The 18553-nt window shown below is 35.5% G+C and overlaps 2 protein-coding genes across 3 annotated transcripts; both read right to left on the bottom strand.

The window, feature by feature from the left end:
- Positions 1-7346: 7346 nt before the first annotated feature.
- Positions 7347-11257, bottom strand: tyrobp (transmembrane immune signaling adaptor TYROBP). Its single transcript, XM_051864379.1, has 5 exons — positions 9066-11257; positions 8445-8465; positions 8192-8350; positions 8047-8111; positions 7347-7804 (listed from the first exon to the last, which is right to left on the bottom strand). Exons 1-5 carry the CDS (start codon positions 9109-9111, stop codon positions 7748-7750), a joined length of 348 nt encoding a protein of 115 aa, XP_051720339.1. The 5' UTR covers positions 9112-11257; the 3' UTR covers positions 7347-7747.
- Positions 11258-11456: 199 nt separating this feature from the next.
- hcst (hematopoietic cell signal transducer) lies at positions 11457-15998 on the bottom strand. 2 transcript variants are annotated; one of them, XM_051864380.1, is made up of 5 exons: positions 15871-15998; positions 15373-15450; positions 14972-14992; positions 13677-13808; positions 11457-13559 (listed from the first exon to the last, which is right to left on the bottom strand). In XM_051864380.1, exons 2-5 carry the CDS (start codon positions 15413-15415, stop codon positions 13516-13518), a joined length of 240 nt encoding a protein of 79 aa, XP_051720340.1. In that variant the 5' UTR covers positions 15416-15450; positions 15871-15998; the 3' UTR covers positions 11457-13515. The 2 variants fall into 2 exon arrangements, with proteins under 2 accessions (XP_051720340.1, XP_051720342.1); XM_051864382.1 differs by having other exon boundaries at positions 15369-15450; positions 15871-15945.
- Between the last annotated feature and the right edge of the window lie 2555 nt (positions 15999-18553).

Below are 18553 nucleotides of genomic sequence, written 5' to 3' on the forward strand. Positions count from 1 at the left end.
ATTACACTCCCAACAGCAATCAAAACTCTCTCCCTCAAGTAAAAGACAGATTAAAATCTTTATATATTCAATGGCATGGTAAAGGAAGAGCGAAATAGAAAGAATTATTTGCACTTAGCTAGTAAGGAATTGTGAGAGAATAAAACATATCGAAGCACTGGTCTGAGGTATATTAACTAAAACTGAGAAAAAGCAGACTTGGCTTTCAGAAGAAATTAATAACTAAATAAATAAGCAGAAATTTGACCATCAGGTTTTGGGTTCACGTGGTTTACAAAATGGTAATTTTCCTCAGTACAGATAAGGATAGTCTGACTTTTATCTGCTTAGGTTGGGTACAATAAGAGGAACAAGAGGAAGTACAACACCCTTCCTGGTATCGTTGTGAGAATGCTTCAGGCATTTGTTGGGAATAGCTGGGAAAACACAGGGACACAGGAGAGACAGCACCATAAAGCCCTAACTAAAAATAGGATTTATGTAAATAAGCCATTGTGTTGATTTCACTTTAATATGTTTTTCACTTAATTTAAATTCACAATCTGTATATATTTAAGTGAGCATTTGATTTTGGACAGGCTGTACAGGCCCACAAGAAGAACGGATTGTGAAAAAGTAATCAATCAGAGCAACTCCATCACTCATATCATCATTAAAAAAAAGAAAATAAATTACCTGGAGGCACAGAACCAATTATTTGTTAACGAACAGAACCAAGGCTCCTCCTTTATTCCAGCAAGCACAACATTGTGTTCCAGGAAACATCTTATCAGAAGAGCCGTACAGCTTCCAGGATTTCCTTGGCCAAAGAACACTTCAGGCTTTTGCACCGTACCAGTCAAAGCCATTCTCTCGAGAGTGTTCTGCCATATTGTATCTGGAGTTTTCAGAACATCAAAGCCAGAGTAGAAAACACTTCTTCATTATGTGTCCTACGAGTGCTTAAACTAACTTCTAAAAATACAACACAATCCTACGACTTGCCATTGACGAAGGCCATCTGTCTGGGACTGACGCAATGCTGAGTCATGATGAAACCTCAGCTATTCATTCATGACATGATATCCATGGCCTGCTGCACAAGCATCAGATGATGTTTTAAATCCATCCATTGCTTTTTTCCACTGCCTCTGACACTCATCCTTCCCTTTTGTGTCATATCCTGAATCTTCTCTAATCCCATATTTGCCAGAGCACAGCCAGCCATTCAGCTCCCTGTGCTTCTTGTCTGGCTAATTTGTGGCCAGTCACTGGTGAGCCATTGATGTGCCCCCATGATGCAGAGCAACAGAGGCAGTGAATGACGCTCATTATGACTAGGTCTTAATACCCTCAATGAAGGAGGGTGTCGGAACCATCCAGTGTGCTGAAGAACTCGGTCTCAGCCTCAGTTCACACAGTATACAGAAGAAAGAAGGATCAGGGGCAATGAATATGCCTTTTTTATATAAAACTGCATCATAAATAATTGCAAACACAAATATGTACATTTTACGTACTGATTTTGGAGATTCACAAGTCTTGGCATTGCATCAAGGCTTCAAACAACTTCAATAAATGAGAAGCAGGAAAATGAGAGACCACTTTGAATATGCCCCTCAGGCCCTGTCAGTTTGCAAAGCTCCAATGTTCTGACAAGATAAGAGGATGACCCTGTTACTGACTTTTTTCAGGCCAAGGATCATCAATGTGACACGTATTCGCCCAGATCACCCTGACTGGCACTTTAGTCACACGACACTCCTTTTACTCACTGCCAGTGAACAATGTAGTGCTCTCTACAAATACACACCCATACACACACTTACAGAGGCGGAAAATTACCAGGGCAAGTCAGAATCAAATTATCCAATCTATTTCCCAGCACTGGCTCAGGAAAAATCTAAATTGGGTCAGAAACTTTGATAGAGTGAACTATTTCACTTGACCCTATGTACTGAAACTTCATCTTTCTTCATATGTAATTTTAATGCAAATGAAAAGTGTAATGACAAATTTACCAATAGAACTTTTCCTTATTTGTATGTATACGTTTTTTTAGGTTTACTAGATTTGAAGCCACCTATACTCCTATAGCACCTAAGGCATCATTACTCCAGTCTACAGTGTCACATGATCCTTCAGAAATCATTCATTTGGTGCTCAAGAATCATTTTTTATTATTATTAATGTTGAAAACAGTTGTGCTTCTTAATATTTTTGTGGAAACTGATGCATTCTTTGATTAATAGAAAGTTCAAAAGAAATATTTATTTTTTTAACAAAACAAGTTGTAAAAAGTCTTTACTGTCAATTTTGATCGATTTATAGCATCCTTGCTGAATAAAACTATTAATCTCGATCAATTGATCCTAACCTTTTAAAAAGTAGTGTGATTTCATGCAAAAAATAAATAAATCAATAAATTGAATGCAGTTTTTCAGGCTACATAAGCATTCTGTCCATCATCGGCAAAGCAGTGAAGATGAATTAGCACTACTTGCTGGTGTTAGGTCATGCGAATCCTCTCCTATCGGCATGTTTTTTTTTTTTGTTTTTTTTATCATCACCAGCCACCCGAGTGCTAACACAGAGAGAGTTTGTTTGATTTGACAGGGCACCCAATCTCCCTGCGACAATCAGGCCTCATATTGTAGCAATGGGGAGGGCAGGATGATAACACGGCAGAAGCTAATTACAGCACCCAAACTTTTACAGCACCACATTCAGTCAGCCTGACATCATCAGATTGCCGAGAATTATCTGGCATTCTTCAGAACTGTGTGTTTCAAACAGTTGCACAATAAGAGTTCTTATGGATAACATGAGTGTGACTAGACCTCACAAGTTTACAGAACTCCCGCTGCACCCTTTGCTAAATTGCAGACACTAATATCAGGTGTCCACAATGAACTGAAGTGGCTACATCATGTTTACCAATGCACTGACAACATAGTTTCGGGAAACTGTGTGTTATGGTGGACAACAAATGGGGAGCTAACAGCAGTTCAGTATCAACCCTGTTGGGTTATGCAGGGAGGGATTTACAAAGATTAAATTTTATAACCTAAGTAAGGCTTGTGTGCTCAGTAAAAGGTCACAGAATGATTCCATAATTCCAGCCAGTTGCAAGAAGGAAAAAGAGACACTGTGTGTGTGTGTGTGTGTGTGTGTGTGTTTGTGTTTGTGTGTGTGTGTGTGTGTGTGTGTGTGTTTTTGGCTTGGCTATAAACACTTACCCCTGGTTTCACAGACAAGGCTTAAGCCTAGTCCCAGACTAAAATGCATGTTTGAGCTTTTTTAACTGAAAGAAACTTGCACTGACATATCCTAAAATATGTTGGTGCCATTGTTTTGTGTCAAGATGCAAACCAGTTTTTTTTTTTTTTAAAGCACATTTAAAAAGGCTACTTAAATGTTCTAATTGAACTAAGGCCTAATCCAGGCTTAATCGAAGACCTGTCTGTGAAACCAGGCCTTAATGCCTTCACTCATACAGTTGAATATGTTGAAAACTGGCTTGTAAGATCATTTAAGGTGGCCTCACTATCTTAAAGGCTGAAGATCAGCCAAACTGTGGTTTGTTTTATCTAATAATGTCAACAGGTTCTGTGAGGGTTTGGTTTAGGGGCAGGGTATAGTAAAAATCATATGAAATCTAATGATGTACAAAATCGTTTATGAGAGGTCTTCACTAATATGCACTATAAATTTTGCTTCATATAATATAGATAATTCTTCCATTCCTGGACCATTTCAAGCCATGGATTAAAATTCCAACATGAATGTATACCTCAAATACATTTACCAGAACAAGCATTCAGAGCATTCACCACTTTACTCTAAGGCCACATACACTTCTTCTATCCTAAACCACATCCTTTGGTTCTGAGTCATAACAGAGTTTAGAATACCATACATGAATCAACAAACAAAAAGGGAATGCAGATTGACAAAAACAGTTTTAAAGATTACCTGTAAAAACTCCATTTGTCGTGCTTGTGGGTTCAGTTAAGGAATGTATTTTGATAGTATGATAAATTATCAAGCTACATAAGCCTGAAGCTGATAACTGGCTGCCAAGGTCAGGATAGATGCCACACTCCTCCTCTACTTGTCCAGCCCGGCACATACCAACAGCGTAAACTATGGGTAGATGAAGACGAAGCGCTTGTCATTCCATATATTTCAAATAGAAAAGAATTCTGAAGCTAGAAAAGCAGGGATACTGCACACTCAAATGTGAATCAAAAGTTAAAAACAGTATGTAAACACTCAAACATTTATGGTAGATTTCCTCTCACGCTGAGGAAAAAAACTTAAGCAAACAAACCAGACCAAAAAATAATTGGTTTCTTTCTCTGAATAAGTTCCTGCTGTTTCTTTCTGAGTAGTTCAAGCATGCCAGGCTTTGGGTAAATAGTGCACAGGAAGCAAAAGAAAGTGTTTGAAATCCTATTAAAAAAACTGATGTAAGATTATTAAAAGATTAGCTTAACCTAGTTTCATCTGAACGCTCTCTTTGTTTGTCCATATGTCCTGCAAACAAATAGCTTTTAGTCAGAATCATGAAATATGCACTCAAATGCGCCACTGATTTCAAATTGTAATTATGAATATAATCCCAAATTCAAAAAGTTTAGTTTGCCTTTTCCTATTACATCGAACAGAACTGAAGGAGAATAACCATCTGCTGAATGACTTAACACATACAGTTGAAATGTAGCAGATAACTATAGTAAACACTTATCATTATCATACTCGAGTAGGCCTACCTGAGCAAAGATGCTCCTCGTAGCTATGCAAGATCGATTCATGCGTTACAATCTATGGTTGCAATAAAATAGTGTTCCGAAGTGTGACGTTACATTAAGGGGCGCTATAGGGGGAATAGTTTAAAGGCCCGTTCACCCCAAGAACCATAAGAGAACTATAACGATAGCGCCGTCGACGCCAACCAACCGTTCTGTTTATTTAATAAGCGCGCGCTACAGTTATGTCGTCTGCCACTTTAAATGCTCGAGTTCTTAGCATAATGGATTCTGATTGGCTGTCAATGACTTTATCGTTTATCAGCTGGAAAAAAAAAAAAATCGTTCTGAAAGTGATTCCAAAGATAGAATTCATCTGTGTCATTGTTATAGTAGTGTAAATTTTAATTAGAACAATTATTAAAACTCCATACTTCCTTCTCTTTAAGTCACGTTTGAAGACTGCGTAAGTCACCAAGGATGTCTTATTTAAGAAAAGTTACCGTAATAAAATTGACTGTTATTCCTTGTAAGGTGTAAAATACTGTAATTTCTTTCTTACTTTGCAATCTAACAGTTACTTTTCTTAAAGGTACAACATGTAAGATTTTCTGTCCGATAAAGATCGCTAGAGGCCTATTCAAAACAAAAGCGTAGTTTGATGATGCCAAGTTTGAGCGTGGGATCTTGGTCTTCACCTCACAGCCGGTGGAAAGTAATCGGGATAGGACTCGGGCAGAAATCATGTTCATGGATGCGATTATTAACTTTACTGTAGTATGAAGCAGAACAGGACCAACTGTTGTGGGAGCTGAACGAGGCCGCTGGAGCGATTGTGCAACACACACCGCGAGCAGCGGAACTTTTATTATGCCACAGTCACCGTCGCCGCTTGAGTCATGAGTATGAGGTAACACAGCTCTGTTTATCATATTAGATACATTTGAGTGTGTTGAAAATTATGTTATAACGTTACTCTGTGCGTTCGCTCGGTGGCTGCTGTGAGACACTTGTTGCACACTGCAGTAAGCTAGATCGATATTAGAATATCATATTAATAAATGCTGGGTGGCTTGTGTTGATAAATGTCATGAAAATAATTTTAAAACGTATTGTATGATGGAGAAAATGCTGTATTACTGTTACTATAAATAAAGCTGTATCTGATTATGCTATGTTAGCTACTTGACAAAATAGTATTTTTCTCTGAGGCATGGTAAAAGCATGGTACTCGCAAAAATCAAGAAAATTAGATTTAAACAATAAGACTAAACGTGTTGAGCTATATAACAATAATTAGTTTTCTGTCTATAAATATTTCAAAACAGTTGTTCCCTTGTCTAATAAAACATGTATAATAAAGCGTTTTTGGTGTTTCCATGGTTTCTACAAAATAAAACCGGAAACCGAGCATAACGCGGGTAAGACGCAATTGACAGGCGACTCCTCACACGTCCCGGAGCCTTGGTTAAAATTGCAATTTTCTCACGATTTACAAATAGTTGGAAACATTTGGGATATTGTAAGTACTCAAGTGAACAAAATATATAACACTAGCCTAGTGGTTTTTGGATATTTTACTGCAAAGTTCTTACATATTGCACCTTTAAATGAGACTGCCTCGATGACAAGATGCAGCCTTCAAATGCGACCTCCAGAGGACGCAGCCTCCGTAATGAGACGCAGCTATAGGCTAGTTTCAGGCCAACATGGCGGTGAAACAGTTTGCAAATTGCAATATCTAAAACTGTAAAACAATATTGCAATCAACCTATGATGCTGTCAACAATTTCTCATCTATTCCTACTTGAAAACCAACACAAAGCTGGCTTCACAGTTTGGGTTCAGTCAGTGTAATCTGGCATATTATGTCAAAAGCATGATTCAAATTTGGCAGTTTTTTAACAGCCTTGGCTGTTAGTCCAGATGTGTCTTAAAACCATTGGAGAAATTCATTTTATCTTATTGGTACTTCAAGGTTTCTCGGAATATTCACAAAAAACGTCAATTGCGTGCAAAGACAAACAAAATATTGAATCTGTTGTAGATCAAGCACACATTAGGGTAAAGTGCACACACAGAGGAGCTTCAAAATAGGACATGAATTTTAAGTCTGAAGACAGAGTACATACAGTGGACTTGACATATATAGCACACTGAGATAATAGTGCACTCTTGTGGACGTTTGAAGTGGTCACACTTATTAGAAGAAATTAGATTTCTCTCTGTGCCAAGTCAAGCACCCTTCAGTTTCATTTCCTTGATTTGCTTTGTCTTAATATAATCACACTTGACTTATATAGACATAAAGCAACATATCTGCAATAGTGAAAATGCTCATAAGTACATATAAGATTCAGGATTTAAAGTTCAGGATTCAGGAAATTCAGGATTTAAAAAAATTGAGGACTCAAAAAAGAAAAATCATCAAATGTCATCAAAAAAAAAAAAGTCCCTTTTGTCTAACTGACTCATTGCAGTCATGCGATTTCTAAACAGGTCAGCTACAGCGTCCACTTCCTTAGCCACTTGAAAGAAGGAAAAAAAAGTGCATGATGTGGCTTCATCCATCCATCTTTCTATACAAACAGACAAAAATGATCGAAGGCCACACAATCAAAATAAAACATTTATTTCTACATGAAGAGCAAGGGAATTATATTCTGATATAGTTTCATAACAAAGATATATTATGAATAAATAAAAACATGACATAAAAATGAAAACAACTGACAGCTATATTAAAAAAAATGTGGAATACAAACTCTTTAAGATAATTTAATTTCCATAAACCATGAAAAAATATATTTATTTATTTATATTCATTGTTTTGTATGTACGCCACAACCAATCAAAAGGATTCAAGGAAAAACGGTTTGCATAAATCAATTACTATAGCTTATTTAGGGTAAATACACATTTGTATGATACAGTTTGAAAACTTAATGAATGCAATCTCCAAATATTTTTGGGTGTGTACACAACCCATAATTAACATTAAATGTCACATGGTCACCTCATTTCCGATACTGCTGAAGATCACTGTATATATCTGATTGGACTCCATAAAGTTCCTGCCAAACAATTTTGAAAATTAGTACATGCATAAACAATTCAAGAAACCATTATGAAAAAAAAGAGAAGAAGATTAGATTTAGATGATTTGTGAGATTTAACCAAAATTGGTATTAAAACTCACAAAAACTTTGTATTTATTATAAATACTGATTTATTTTTAGTTTTGTAGTACATTGATATGTACTACAATATTGTATGTATTAATATAGTACATTAAATACACATAAGCTCAGTTTACCTGATAAGGTGATTCCACTTCAATTGTCTTTGACCTCATTGAAGGCTGGTGAGTTTTTGCTTTGCCTTAAACATCAGAAAAATGTGTCATTTTGACTGGAACTCATTGCCGTGATTCTCTTTTGATTTCTCTAACAAACGCATACCTGACCCACAGCATCTGGGCTGCACATGTAAACTCTCTCTCCTTTTCTGGCGGGAAACAAAACAGTAGACTGAGAGAGCAATGAGGAGCGTGAGGATGATGTCACAAGTGATGATCCCAATAAACGCTCCAGTCTCCAACTGGTAACATGAACTGCAGTCTGAGAATCAGAAAACGCATTGGCACACTAATGCTCTAATATGCAAAAAGAAAAAATTCAGCTGAATTTCAGAGATCTTTGGGAGAATAATTACCTTGATTCCCCTCAACAAAGCCTGCTGATGAAAGTGAGAAGAGAAAATATTATAATAGCATGTTCTTAAATCAATCAACATAATTGAAAATGCCCTTTCCTCTTGATTACTTGCAATAATCACTGCAAGTACACATAAAAACACAAACAACCCCATGAAACTGATATTGCATTTATATTTATATTTACTGAAACACTTAAAAGGAAAAAAAATATTTACTGAAACACTTAAAAGGAAAAAATTATCATCAGCTAATGATTATGAATAAGATATTAATTTATACTTTTATATATAAGATATAAGATATACAATTTATACTTAACATATTCAATGTAGAATACATACATATGTACACTAGTTAATATAATGTATGTGCATGAAGTCTTTTTATTCTCTCTCTACATTGCTATTGAATTACAATATATTATCTTGTTGAATTTTATAGTGAAAAGTAAGCTAAAAGCCTGTCTAAGTTTATTGAAAATGTCTTAATTTGTGCTCGCCAAAGAGTTACTGACCCCAGAGCACACTGATCATTTTGTTGCTGATGATATATATAAACACTGTTTAGCTAAGTTCATTTAAACTTAAAACCTGTGAAAGTTTGTAAAATGTACTCACCAAATAGTCCATTCATGGGGACCATTAGGTATAGAATCCTCCTCATTATGAGCGCAGGTTTAGGAGAGAATTACTCAGGGTTGGTGCAGCCCTGACTTAAGGTTTCTTTAAAAACGCACAAGAAGCCTTTCTGGCTGTGAGCTAAAACACCTTGAATATCAAAGTGAATTATATGGATTGCGTGTGTGAAAAATCACAGAGTGTGTGCTGATGACTTATCACCATCCATCAAAATAGAAACAAAGGACACTGGGGAGGAGCTACACGTGCTTGTACTTGCTATCTGAGGTAACATTAGTCTTTTTTCTCCCTTGCTCTCTCACCCATATCTCTCTCTCTTACACACACACACACACACACACACACACACACACAACCTAGTTCAGTATTTAATTTGTTTACATTTGATCCTGTCAATGTCTAGCCTTAAGGTACCAAATTAAAATACACGGAAAACGAAATCTGAACATATAGTTAATGGAAATGCATGTACTTTCCGAATGTCCTTCCTAGTAAATGTAGTTTCACTTCACAGTAAGTTATGTGTGTGAGCAAGTGGCTAGTGAGAGGGACCTGGGTGTTAATGCAGTAAAAGCCTCGCTGCACAGGATGTGACTACTAAAGCCAGTATCTGATCCTCTCAAACAGGTAGAAAAAAAACAAACAAAAAAAAAAAAACATATATCCTGTTCCGCTTACATTATTTATTTAAAAAAGGATGTTGTTCTTAGCTAAGTGTGTTTCAGTGATGTGTTTCAGACCTGCCCTGTTGAGAAGACATACTATTATAACCTGACAGCACCTCAGTGTTGCATCTCACTTCCTGAAGCTCAGTCTGACAGATATATGACCTTAAAGCATCTTAAAGATTAAAGATTATTATGCTTAGTTACATGCATAATATTAAAAATTCAAAGCAAAGTATTTTTGATGTATTTATACATTGAGTGTATTTAAAATAATTTGAAGATTTTAGATGTATTCCAATGGACATTGGGGGTATGATACATTATTATATGCTATTATTTTGTCGCTGTGTAAATATTGAATCCACATTTTTGTAAGCAAACAGGCAGAATAAAAGTGTTAAAGTAATTAAGTTAAGAATTTAAACAATTTAACCCTGTAAGGCCCATTGTTGTAATATTACAACATCAGTTTAAGCTCAACTAAAATATCCCTGTACATGTTTTTCTCTTTAAGACCACCATTTACACAACTAATAGGTCCATTGTTCAACCCTGCAATACTTTTGAATGGTAGATTTTGTAAATGGGTCTGTTTACCTGGCCTTTTATTACTGGACTGGATAAATCAACATTCAAGTAAGTAAAATGCCTAAAATATTTTTTTCTGTGATTAGTAATATGTCTACATCATGCAGATATTAAGATATGCTTTGATCATGTTAGATTTTTTAGCTTAGTGTTGTAATTTTACAACACTGGGTTAAAGGGGGTAGCAAAATTTGCCTGTGCACACTGCACATTACATGGATGAATTGTACTACCAATTTATATTTTTGATTTTTTTTTTTTGTCAGTAACAAAACATAATATTGATTTTGATACCAAAAATCAAAATTTAATGACTATTAAATAAGTTCAAGTTTACTGAAGAAAAAAAATATTTTTTGAGAATTTGAAAGTAGGCTATTTGTGTAGCAGTATTTGAAACTATCTGTATCTTATTATTTATAAAATAATGTTTTCTTTTCTGGGCTTTGCTTGTTTGCCCAAATAACTACTTGCTGTCTGAGGGCCAGGTGATAATGTTCTGGAATGTGGGGGGTATAAGTTCTATTAGCATGATAAATAGAGCACAAGCTAGCCAGACAGTATTGTGTGAATTCTGTGGAATGAGTTCATTCTTTGAAATGTATAAGTATGATTGAGATTGATTTGCATTGAGATTAATAAGCCTGGAAATAATCAGTGTTTTATTCCATTTCAGAATGCTATCAGACAGGACCGTCCTATCTACAATGCGTATGATGTCATTTTTGGCATCCAAAATAGGAACAGTGACTTTGAGATGGGACTCTGTTACAATTGATGAAGATGAACGTAAAGATACCCGTAAATTTATGACTTATGACTTGTGACCTGTAACGCTGCCTGAATCATAATCATGCACTGTTCGCTGTTGGCCAGAGGAGAACTGCCCCCCCCGACTGAGCCTGGTTTCTCCCAAGGTTTGTTTCTCCATTTTGCCACTGTCGCCTTTGGCTTGCTTAGTTGGGGATACTTGATATTCAACAATGTTTTTGATATGCCTGCATTAACACCATTGTATGCAAACTTAACTGAGCTGGATGATGATACACTATTTTCTCCAATGCTGATATAGATAAATTAACTAAATTAATAACTATTGATTCTTACAACGGAATGAATCAATACTGAATTTATTTAAGCTGGACAATGACACCATTTTCTTTAAGAGCTGCTGTGCAGCCAAAATTATTTGCCAGTTATCACTGTAAAGCTGCTTTGACACAATCTGCATTGTAAAAAGAGCTATATCAATAAATGTGACTTGACTTAAATAAAAATAAATAAATAAACTCTATATGATGATTATATGGACATCACACCAACAAAACCAAGCTATTCAAGAACACAGACCATACGCAGTGACAGGTATCACTGGCTGAGAAATGATTTTATCAGTCTCCAAACTGATTTTCCTGGTAAGGATTTCACTAATAATGCCATCTCCTTCCATACACCACTGGAGTACTTCCGAAGGTTTGTGTCAGAAGACATGATCACGGCTCTGACAGATTATAGCAAAAAGTACAGTTTTCAAAAGAAAGAATTATCCATAAACAACATGGAACTACCATAACTGAACATGTATACCACAATATCAAACTTTTCTTTCAGTTTATCAGGTTTTGTAAATACAATCTGAGCATATTTTTTATAATAAATCATTTTCATAAAAATATGATTTGTCTGGTTATCATTATTGTGTGATTATTAGTGTATAGATATATATGCTATTGTTATGGGCTACATAAGCTGTACACCCTGCAAATTAACTCTTAGATGTTCTCTACATTTGTTCAGACAGTGTTGAGTGAAATCACTTGTTGTAGGAGGCCTCTAAAGCAGAAATGGTTTTTACATTTTTGACATTTTAGTACGTTTTAATAGAAATGTTGTAATATTGCAACGTTGGGCCTGTGGGGTATAATACATTTCAAAAAAAGAGTTAAAAAAAACAAAAAACAAAATCACAGTATTTCTATATTTGGGTCTTTCAGGGTTAAATGATTCCAAATCATTCACAAACAGCTATATCAAATAAGAGTGATCTTCTACATTGGTGACAGAATTATTACGTATTATTGAATGCAAACTACAAATACATTTAAAAATTTATGTGATGAAAAGTATTTTGTAAAGATTCATTTCTTTCTACTTCCTTTTTTTCCCCCCCAGTGGAGGAGTCACAGTCTTGTGCTTGTTTTAGACAGGAATTTCTGGGAGATTCCAGTGCACAGTCATTTGATACTTTTCATATTTAGAACAACACACAAAAAAGAACATGCTATCACTCTAAAAGCACACATATTCAATCAGGATATGTTTTTTTCTTTGCTGATAATTTGTGGGTTAACAGTCCGCAGAAATTAAGGCCTGTTCTTGTGCTCCATTATCAGCACAGAGCACATGTAATCGGAGGTCAAGATCATTAGATAACAGAGAGCACGAAATAAATGTTATACTGCATTTACAAATCTGCAATATACACTTGCAAAATAAATTTTGCATTGTGCTGGAGATCAAATAAATTCACAAATCCACTTTTTAAAAAGATCTGGGATTTATTAATTGTTAAATTATATGCATAGAAACTATACAGCATACCAAACGGTGCAGAGGAATATAAGAACTCTGCACTTTTTGCATATTAAGCTATGATGCCATAGACTCGAATTATAACGTCTTACTAATCACCTAAAGCTGTGGCAAAGAAACTGAGATGGTATGTTTATCTGTCTTATACAGCCGTTTCTCAGTGACGCCTGTAGAAATACATAATTGCATGCCTTTTTGAACCAAAAGAGGAAATTGCGGGTTTTCTTTTTTGAGTTTCAGAAAGCTTGATCACATTACATTTTAAGTCACTTTTACTTCTAGAGTAAGAAAATAGTAGCGAGCCTGAACTATCCACTAGGTGGCAGTGTTTTTCCTTCACTGCACTGCAGTTATCGCTGTTAATAATCTACTAGATCGAGTTAATAATTTTAGTTTCCAGTGTGCTTTTGTTATGACAGATTTTGTCTTATTTACAAAGCAACTATCATATGACCACCTAAGAGTCCAGAGCCATGTATTCAAACTGTGCTAAAATGTAGATAAATCATATATATCATCATACTGTGTCGTATGATGTTAAATGTCAGTGAGTCTTCCACAGTTCATGTCAGTCTCGATCCTCATGTTTTGCAGTTTGCTCTGACATTCATGTAGACTTCGTCAGCTAAAGAAATACATGAGCACAAGCATGTTAAATGTGTTCTGTGCACTGATGTGACAGTAACAGGATTGCTAGAGAAAATTAGTAGCTATCTGTGTGCGTATTACTGTAATTTCTTACCGTTTTCTTTCTTTTGTCTGCGCTTGCTGGCATACCAGTAGGTGGTAGTAACAATGAGGACCGTCACTGCAACATCAGCCAATATAATACCTGCTATAGTGCCAGGGCCGACACCAAAGCATGTGCCTCTGTCTATGGGAAAGAATAACGATGTGGGTCAATGACGGGACAGGTCTTTTTTTTTTTTTTGTCCAAAGGCCTTAATAATAATAATAATAATAATAATAATAATAATAATAAACAAAGATATGACATCCAAAGTATGTAAGGTAGTACAACTAGATCTCTTTTATTGAATCCAAAAGGTTTTAATTATATTTTGCTACATATAAAGGTATATTAAAGACTTTAAAGTGTCAAAAGGTCATTAACCATCCAAAGGCCAATACAGCCATTTCATTTGTGATTAAAATATCTTAAAATGTAATAAATGTATATATTTTTTTATTCTGGCATGATTTTATAACATCATATATCAACATAGTGCAACATGGTACTAAAATTATGTGTTGAAGTCGTTGCTTTGTTATGAGAAAGAAAGTCCAGAGAAATTAATTTCATTGATGTCATTCGGAGTAACCAATATAAAGGGACCATTTTGGATCAAGTCATGCGGTCAGTATCATGTGACAGGATGAGACATCCTTCAGACACCTGCAAAGGACCACATGATCCTGAAGCAAAGTAACTAACTCTCTCTTAACTATTTGAAAAATTCATATTTTCACTTGCTTATACGGATGTCCCAAAACATCAGGTCATTCGGTACAACTGCTATAAAACATGGAAAATGTTGTAATATTTAAAAAACTTGTACTGAATATAAAATGTTTGATTGTCCTTTTGCTAGCTAGCTAGCAAGCTAACTTGCTATATATCTGCCTGTTAGCATTGTTTGAAAATATCATCATTCGGTATAACCAAAAGTGTCATTCAGTAAAACCGAAATTTTGGTTAAACCAAATGACTGTTTTTGGTGACAAATTTTGTTTGGTGACAAAAGCAGTGTTAATTGATTACAAAAAACACAACCTCATTGTTAACACTTAATAAAACTTCAAAATTAATTATATCTCCATTATGTTTTTTCACTCTTTTAAAAACCTTATTCGTCAATGACCCATGTATGTGAAATACCGTACACGCTGTTTAATACATTCATGTAAAGAAATGTAAACAGGTACAATATATTGTGCAGGAGTCTGTCGAATATCTATAGGATTTATATGACTGATTTAAATGTAACAAATAATTAATATGCTGACAAAAACAAAGCTCACAATATCAGTTCTTACCTTCAACAGCACTGGCCATAGCTTAAAAAAGGTTAGGGAGAGAAAGAAACACATGTAATGTGGATAGGTCTACTTTTTATGGTAATGTAAAAATATAGGTTAAGTCAACAGTTTACAAAATGCAGCAAGATAACACCATAGTCATTAAAATGATGGCAATTATCAATATTATGCTTAATGTGATCTAAAACACCAGACAGAAAATTGTAATGAGTGAAAATACACACCCACACAAAAATGTATGTAAAATAATAGGCTAACACCTCTGTTAATCTGCATCCTCAGCAAAGTGCCCATATCTAACAGGATGCTGCAAATTATGCAATGCACGGTGGTCTCAGACAACAGGAAAGAAAGAGAGGTGGGGAAAAAAAACCAAAAAAAACGATTGTCTCACCTACCCAACAGAGAGAGGAAAAAAAATGTAAAGTCTTTCTTTGTCATTTCCTGTTTAACACTTGTGTGTCTTGTTCTTTCACCTAAACAAACAAAAGAAATTGTCCAAATATCAAAAAAATATGCAAAATCTCAAAGAATAACACCTATAATCAAACTAATGTTCAAACAGAACATTAGTATTTACCTTCCTACGTGTATTAACTAAAACGTGCATAAGTTCAATTTACAATAAAACTGTACATTTAACCTGCAAAGAAATATGGTAACAGAACTATCGTACTGCAACCGACTGTAACGTAACATATTATTACACAATTTAACATCACAAGCGTATAAGTCTCACAGAAATTAATAAAACATTTTTACTTAATAGTCAAGTTAAAAAAGACCACAAGAGAACGCTTGAAACAATACTGCATTTATGATGTTTCGACTCGCATTTTAAAACGAAAACTGAGGCTATTTAAGTACTTTAAAACAACGCAGAGAGTTTCACTTACCAGCGAAGTGATGTGCAGCGATTCATTTGATCTTTGATGATGACATTTTGTTCATTATCGGTTAGCCTACTTCCGCCCATTCGGTTTTGTTTTTCCACCTATGAGTCATATATAGAGCTGGTTTAGCCAACCCCTTCCAAAAAAATATAGGCTATACGAGAACTTTAGTGGTGAATAAAAGGTCTGAGTACACCCATACAGCATTCTCTATTTTCCAACAGTTTCACTTTAATCTCAGTAACGAGCCATGTGACCTTAATATTATTTTTATTTAATAAAACTATATTTCACTTTGAACTCTGTTGAAACAATGCAGCATCAATTCCAAAGAACCACTGAGACAGTACAAAATGACATCACGATTCTAGATTCTTAATGTGACGGCAGCCAAGCTGAATTATTTAGTAAAGGCCTACACCAATATGTAGCTTCAAAAAAAAAAAAAAAAAAAAAAAAAAAAACAGAGCACACATTTCTGTCATAAAAAAAAAAGTTATCAAAGTTAGTTAGCTTGCAGCTTCACTTAACAAAGGGCTTGTTTCTGTTCCTTTTAACTGTCTCCTTACAAAAAAAAAAAGGAGAAATAACGAAGAGAGACGAAAAAAAGAAAAGCTTTATGTGCAAATGCTTATACATTCAGTAAACAGACATGGATCCTTATATCCAACATCTTTGAATTACAGAAATGCACCAAATATCAAATCATTTATCATCATTTTTACCCTATACATTGTTTTTACTGATAATCCATTATCTTACATTTTATTGAATTTGCAGTGAAAATGACTTTTAGTGGCCTAAAGTATTTGCGTATTGTTTTTTTTTTTTTTTTTGCTAACAGATTTTTTTTATTTTTTTTTTTCCACTTGTGAACATCAGAAACTCAACTACAGGAATGAGTAAAGAACAGAAGATACGGTACATGTCGTCACAATCAGAGGCGGAATCTTTAAACCAGCAGGACTTGTAAGATGTGCAGTCGCACAAAAAAAAAGAAAAAAAAAGAGAAAAAAAAAAACAGAATTAAACTGCTGATCAAACACTACCTCAAATTCCCAAATTACCCTGAAATAAATATTAATAAAAAATATTTAACAAAAACAAAAGAAAGCATTTTTTCCAATGTCCCAATCATCTACATTTACTGTATCTTACACGACAGTGTGGAAATGTAATAAGATACCTTTAAAGAAATGTCAAAAGTGGAACACATTCAAAACACACTTGGTTTTAACATACACCAATCTTTCCCAAATTTCCATTGGGCAAAAATGATTGTGACTCCTGTTTCCTACGTAAATGGTATAATTAAAGATGGTGTAATATTAATAACCAGGCAAATCAATTTAAAACAATAAAAATCATAAAAAAAGAGATGGTAAATACTCTTGAGCAAAATGTCACAACTCTGTACCAGATCGTAGTCTTTTTCTTGATGGGCTACATGGAGGGGATTGTTCTGTAGTGTGAGAGGGACAGTTAGTAGGAGAGCGCTCAGGACTGTCGGTGACGGCTGCATGCTTCATGTAGTGCTGGATCATATCTTTTTCAGGAAGGACTTGTCCACAAGTCACACATTCATGAAGCTCACCGTCCAACATATCCACTCCACTGTCTTCATCACCAATCTCCACTTCCATACTGCTCAAATCCACATCTTCATTAATTTCCACCTCTACATCGAAACCAGATTCATTTTGCCCCTGCGGACCATTTTCTGATTTGTCCCCCGTCATGGTAAATTCCATTTGTGCCTCTGCACACATCCTGTCAGATGACTTGACTTCTTTGAAAAATCTCTGATCTCTACTGTCCTGCTTATCCAGCATCTGCTTCTCTGATTTCCTCATGAAAGGCACACTAACTTGTACTTCTGCCATAACAGACGAGGAGTTGTCATTCAAATTTGAAGACTTTTTCTTGATGTCATCCTTCTCCTCATTGACCTTTATTAGGCGTAATGGTGTCACAGGGCACGTGGGATTGAGAGATGCAGCATCTGATGAACACCCTGGATCTGTTTTTTCATCCCTCAATGCATTAGGCTTCATATTTGATTGATTTTTCTGCTCATTCTCCACCTCTCCTTGCACAGTAACGTTCGTTCCCTGATTTGCTTCCGCTACACCTGCAGCCTGTTCACCTGCCTTAAAGTTTTCTGTACCAAAAACTTGAACAAAACCCTGATCTTCTACAATGGTCCACTTCTTCTTAGAGGAACTGTCATGACTTTCCATTGGAATGAGTGTATTTGAAGGAATGTTGGTTCTGCAGGGCTCTACGTTGTCTTTCTCTGCCTCTTTGCTAATAACAGTGCCAGGCGGGACCACCGGCATGGAAATTACATGTGGAGCAGATGAAGGTGTTTCTAAGACCAGAGACGATGGTAAAAAGTTTTGGGATGTCTTGGCAGGACCTGAGGTAGAGGAGTACTGTGTAGTGGAAACTGGCACAAGCATGACTAAAGGCATACCTGGAGGAGGCTCTTTATTTAAGGTAAGCTTCCACGTACCATCAGCAGACTTATTCTGGTCAGCTAATGGAACCATGCGGACCTCCTTCAAGCTATTGGAGAATGTGACAGGATTTGAGGCCTGAGCAATAGTTTGGAAGACTATGTTAGGTGCAATTGGTTTCATTATTTGTGGAGAGGGGGTTGGTTTCAGTTTGGGTTTCTTCACAG

This window comes from Ctenopharyngodon idella, chromosome 16 (genome assembly GCF_019924925.1).
Source record: "Ctenopharyngodon idella isolate HZGC_01 chromosome 16, HZGC01, whole genome shotgun sequence".
Classification (NCBI taxonomy): Eukaryota; Metazoa; Chordata; class Actinopteri; order Cypriniformes; family Xenocyprididae; genus Ctenopharyngodon; species Ctenopharyngodon idella.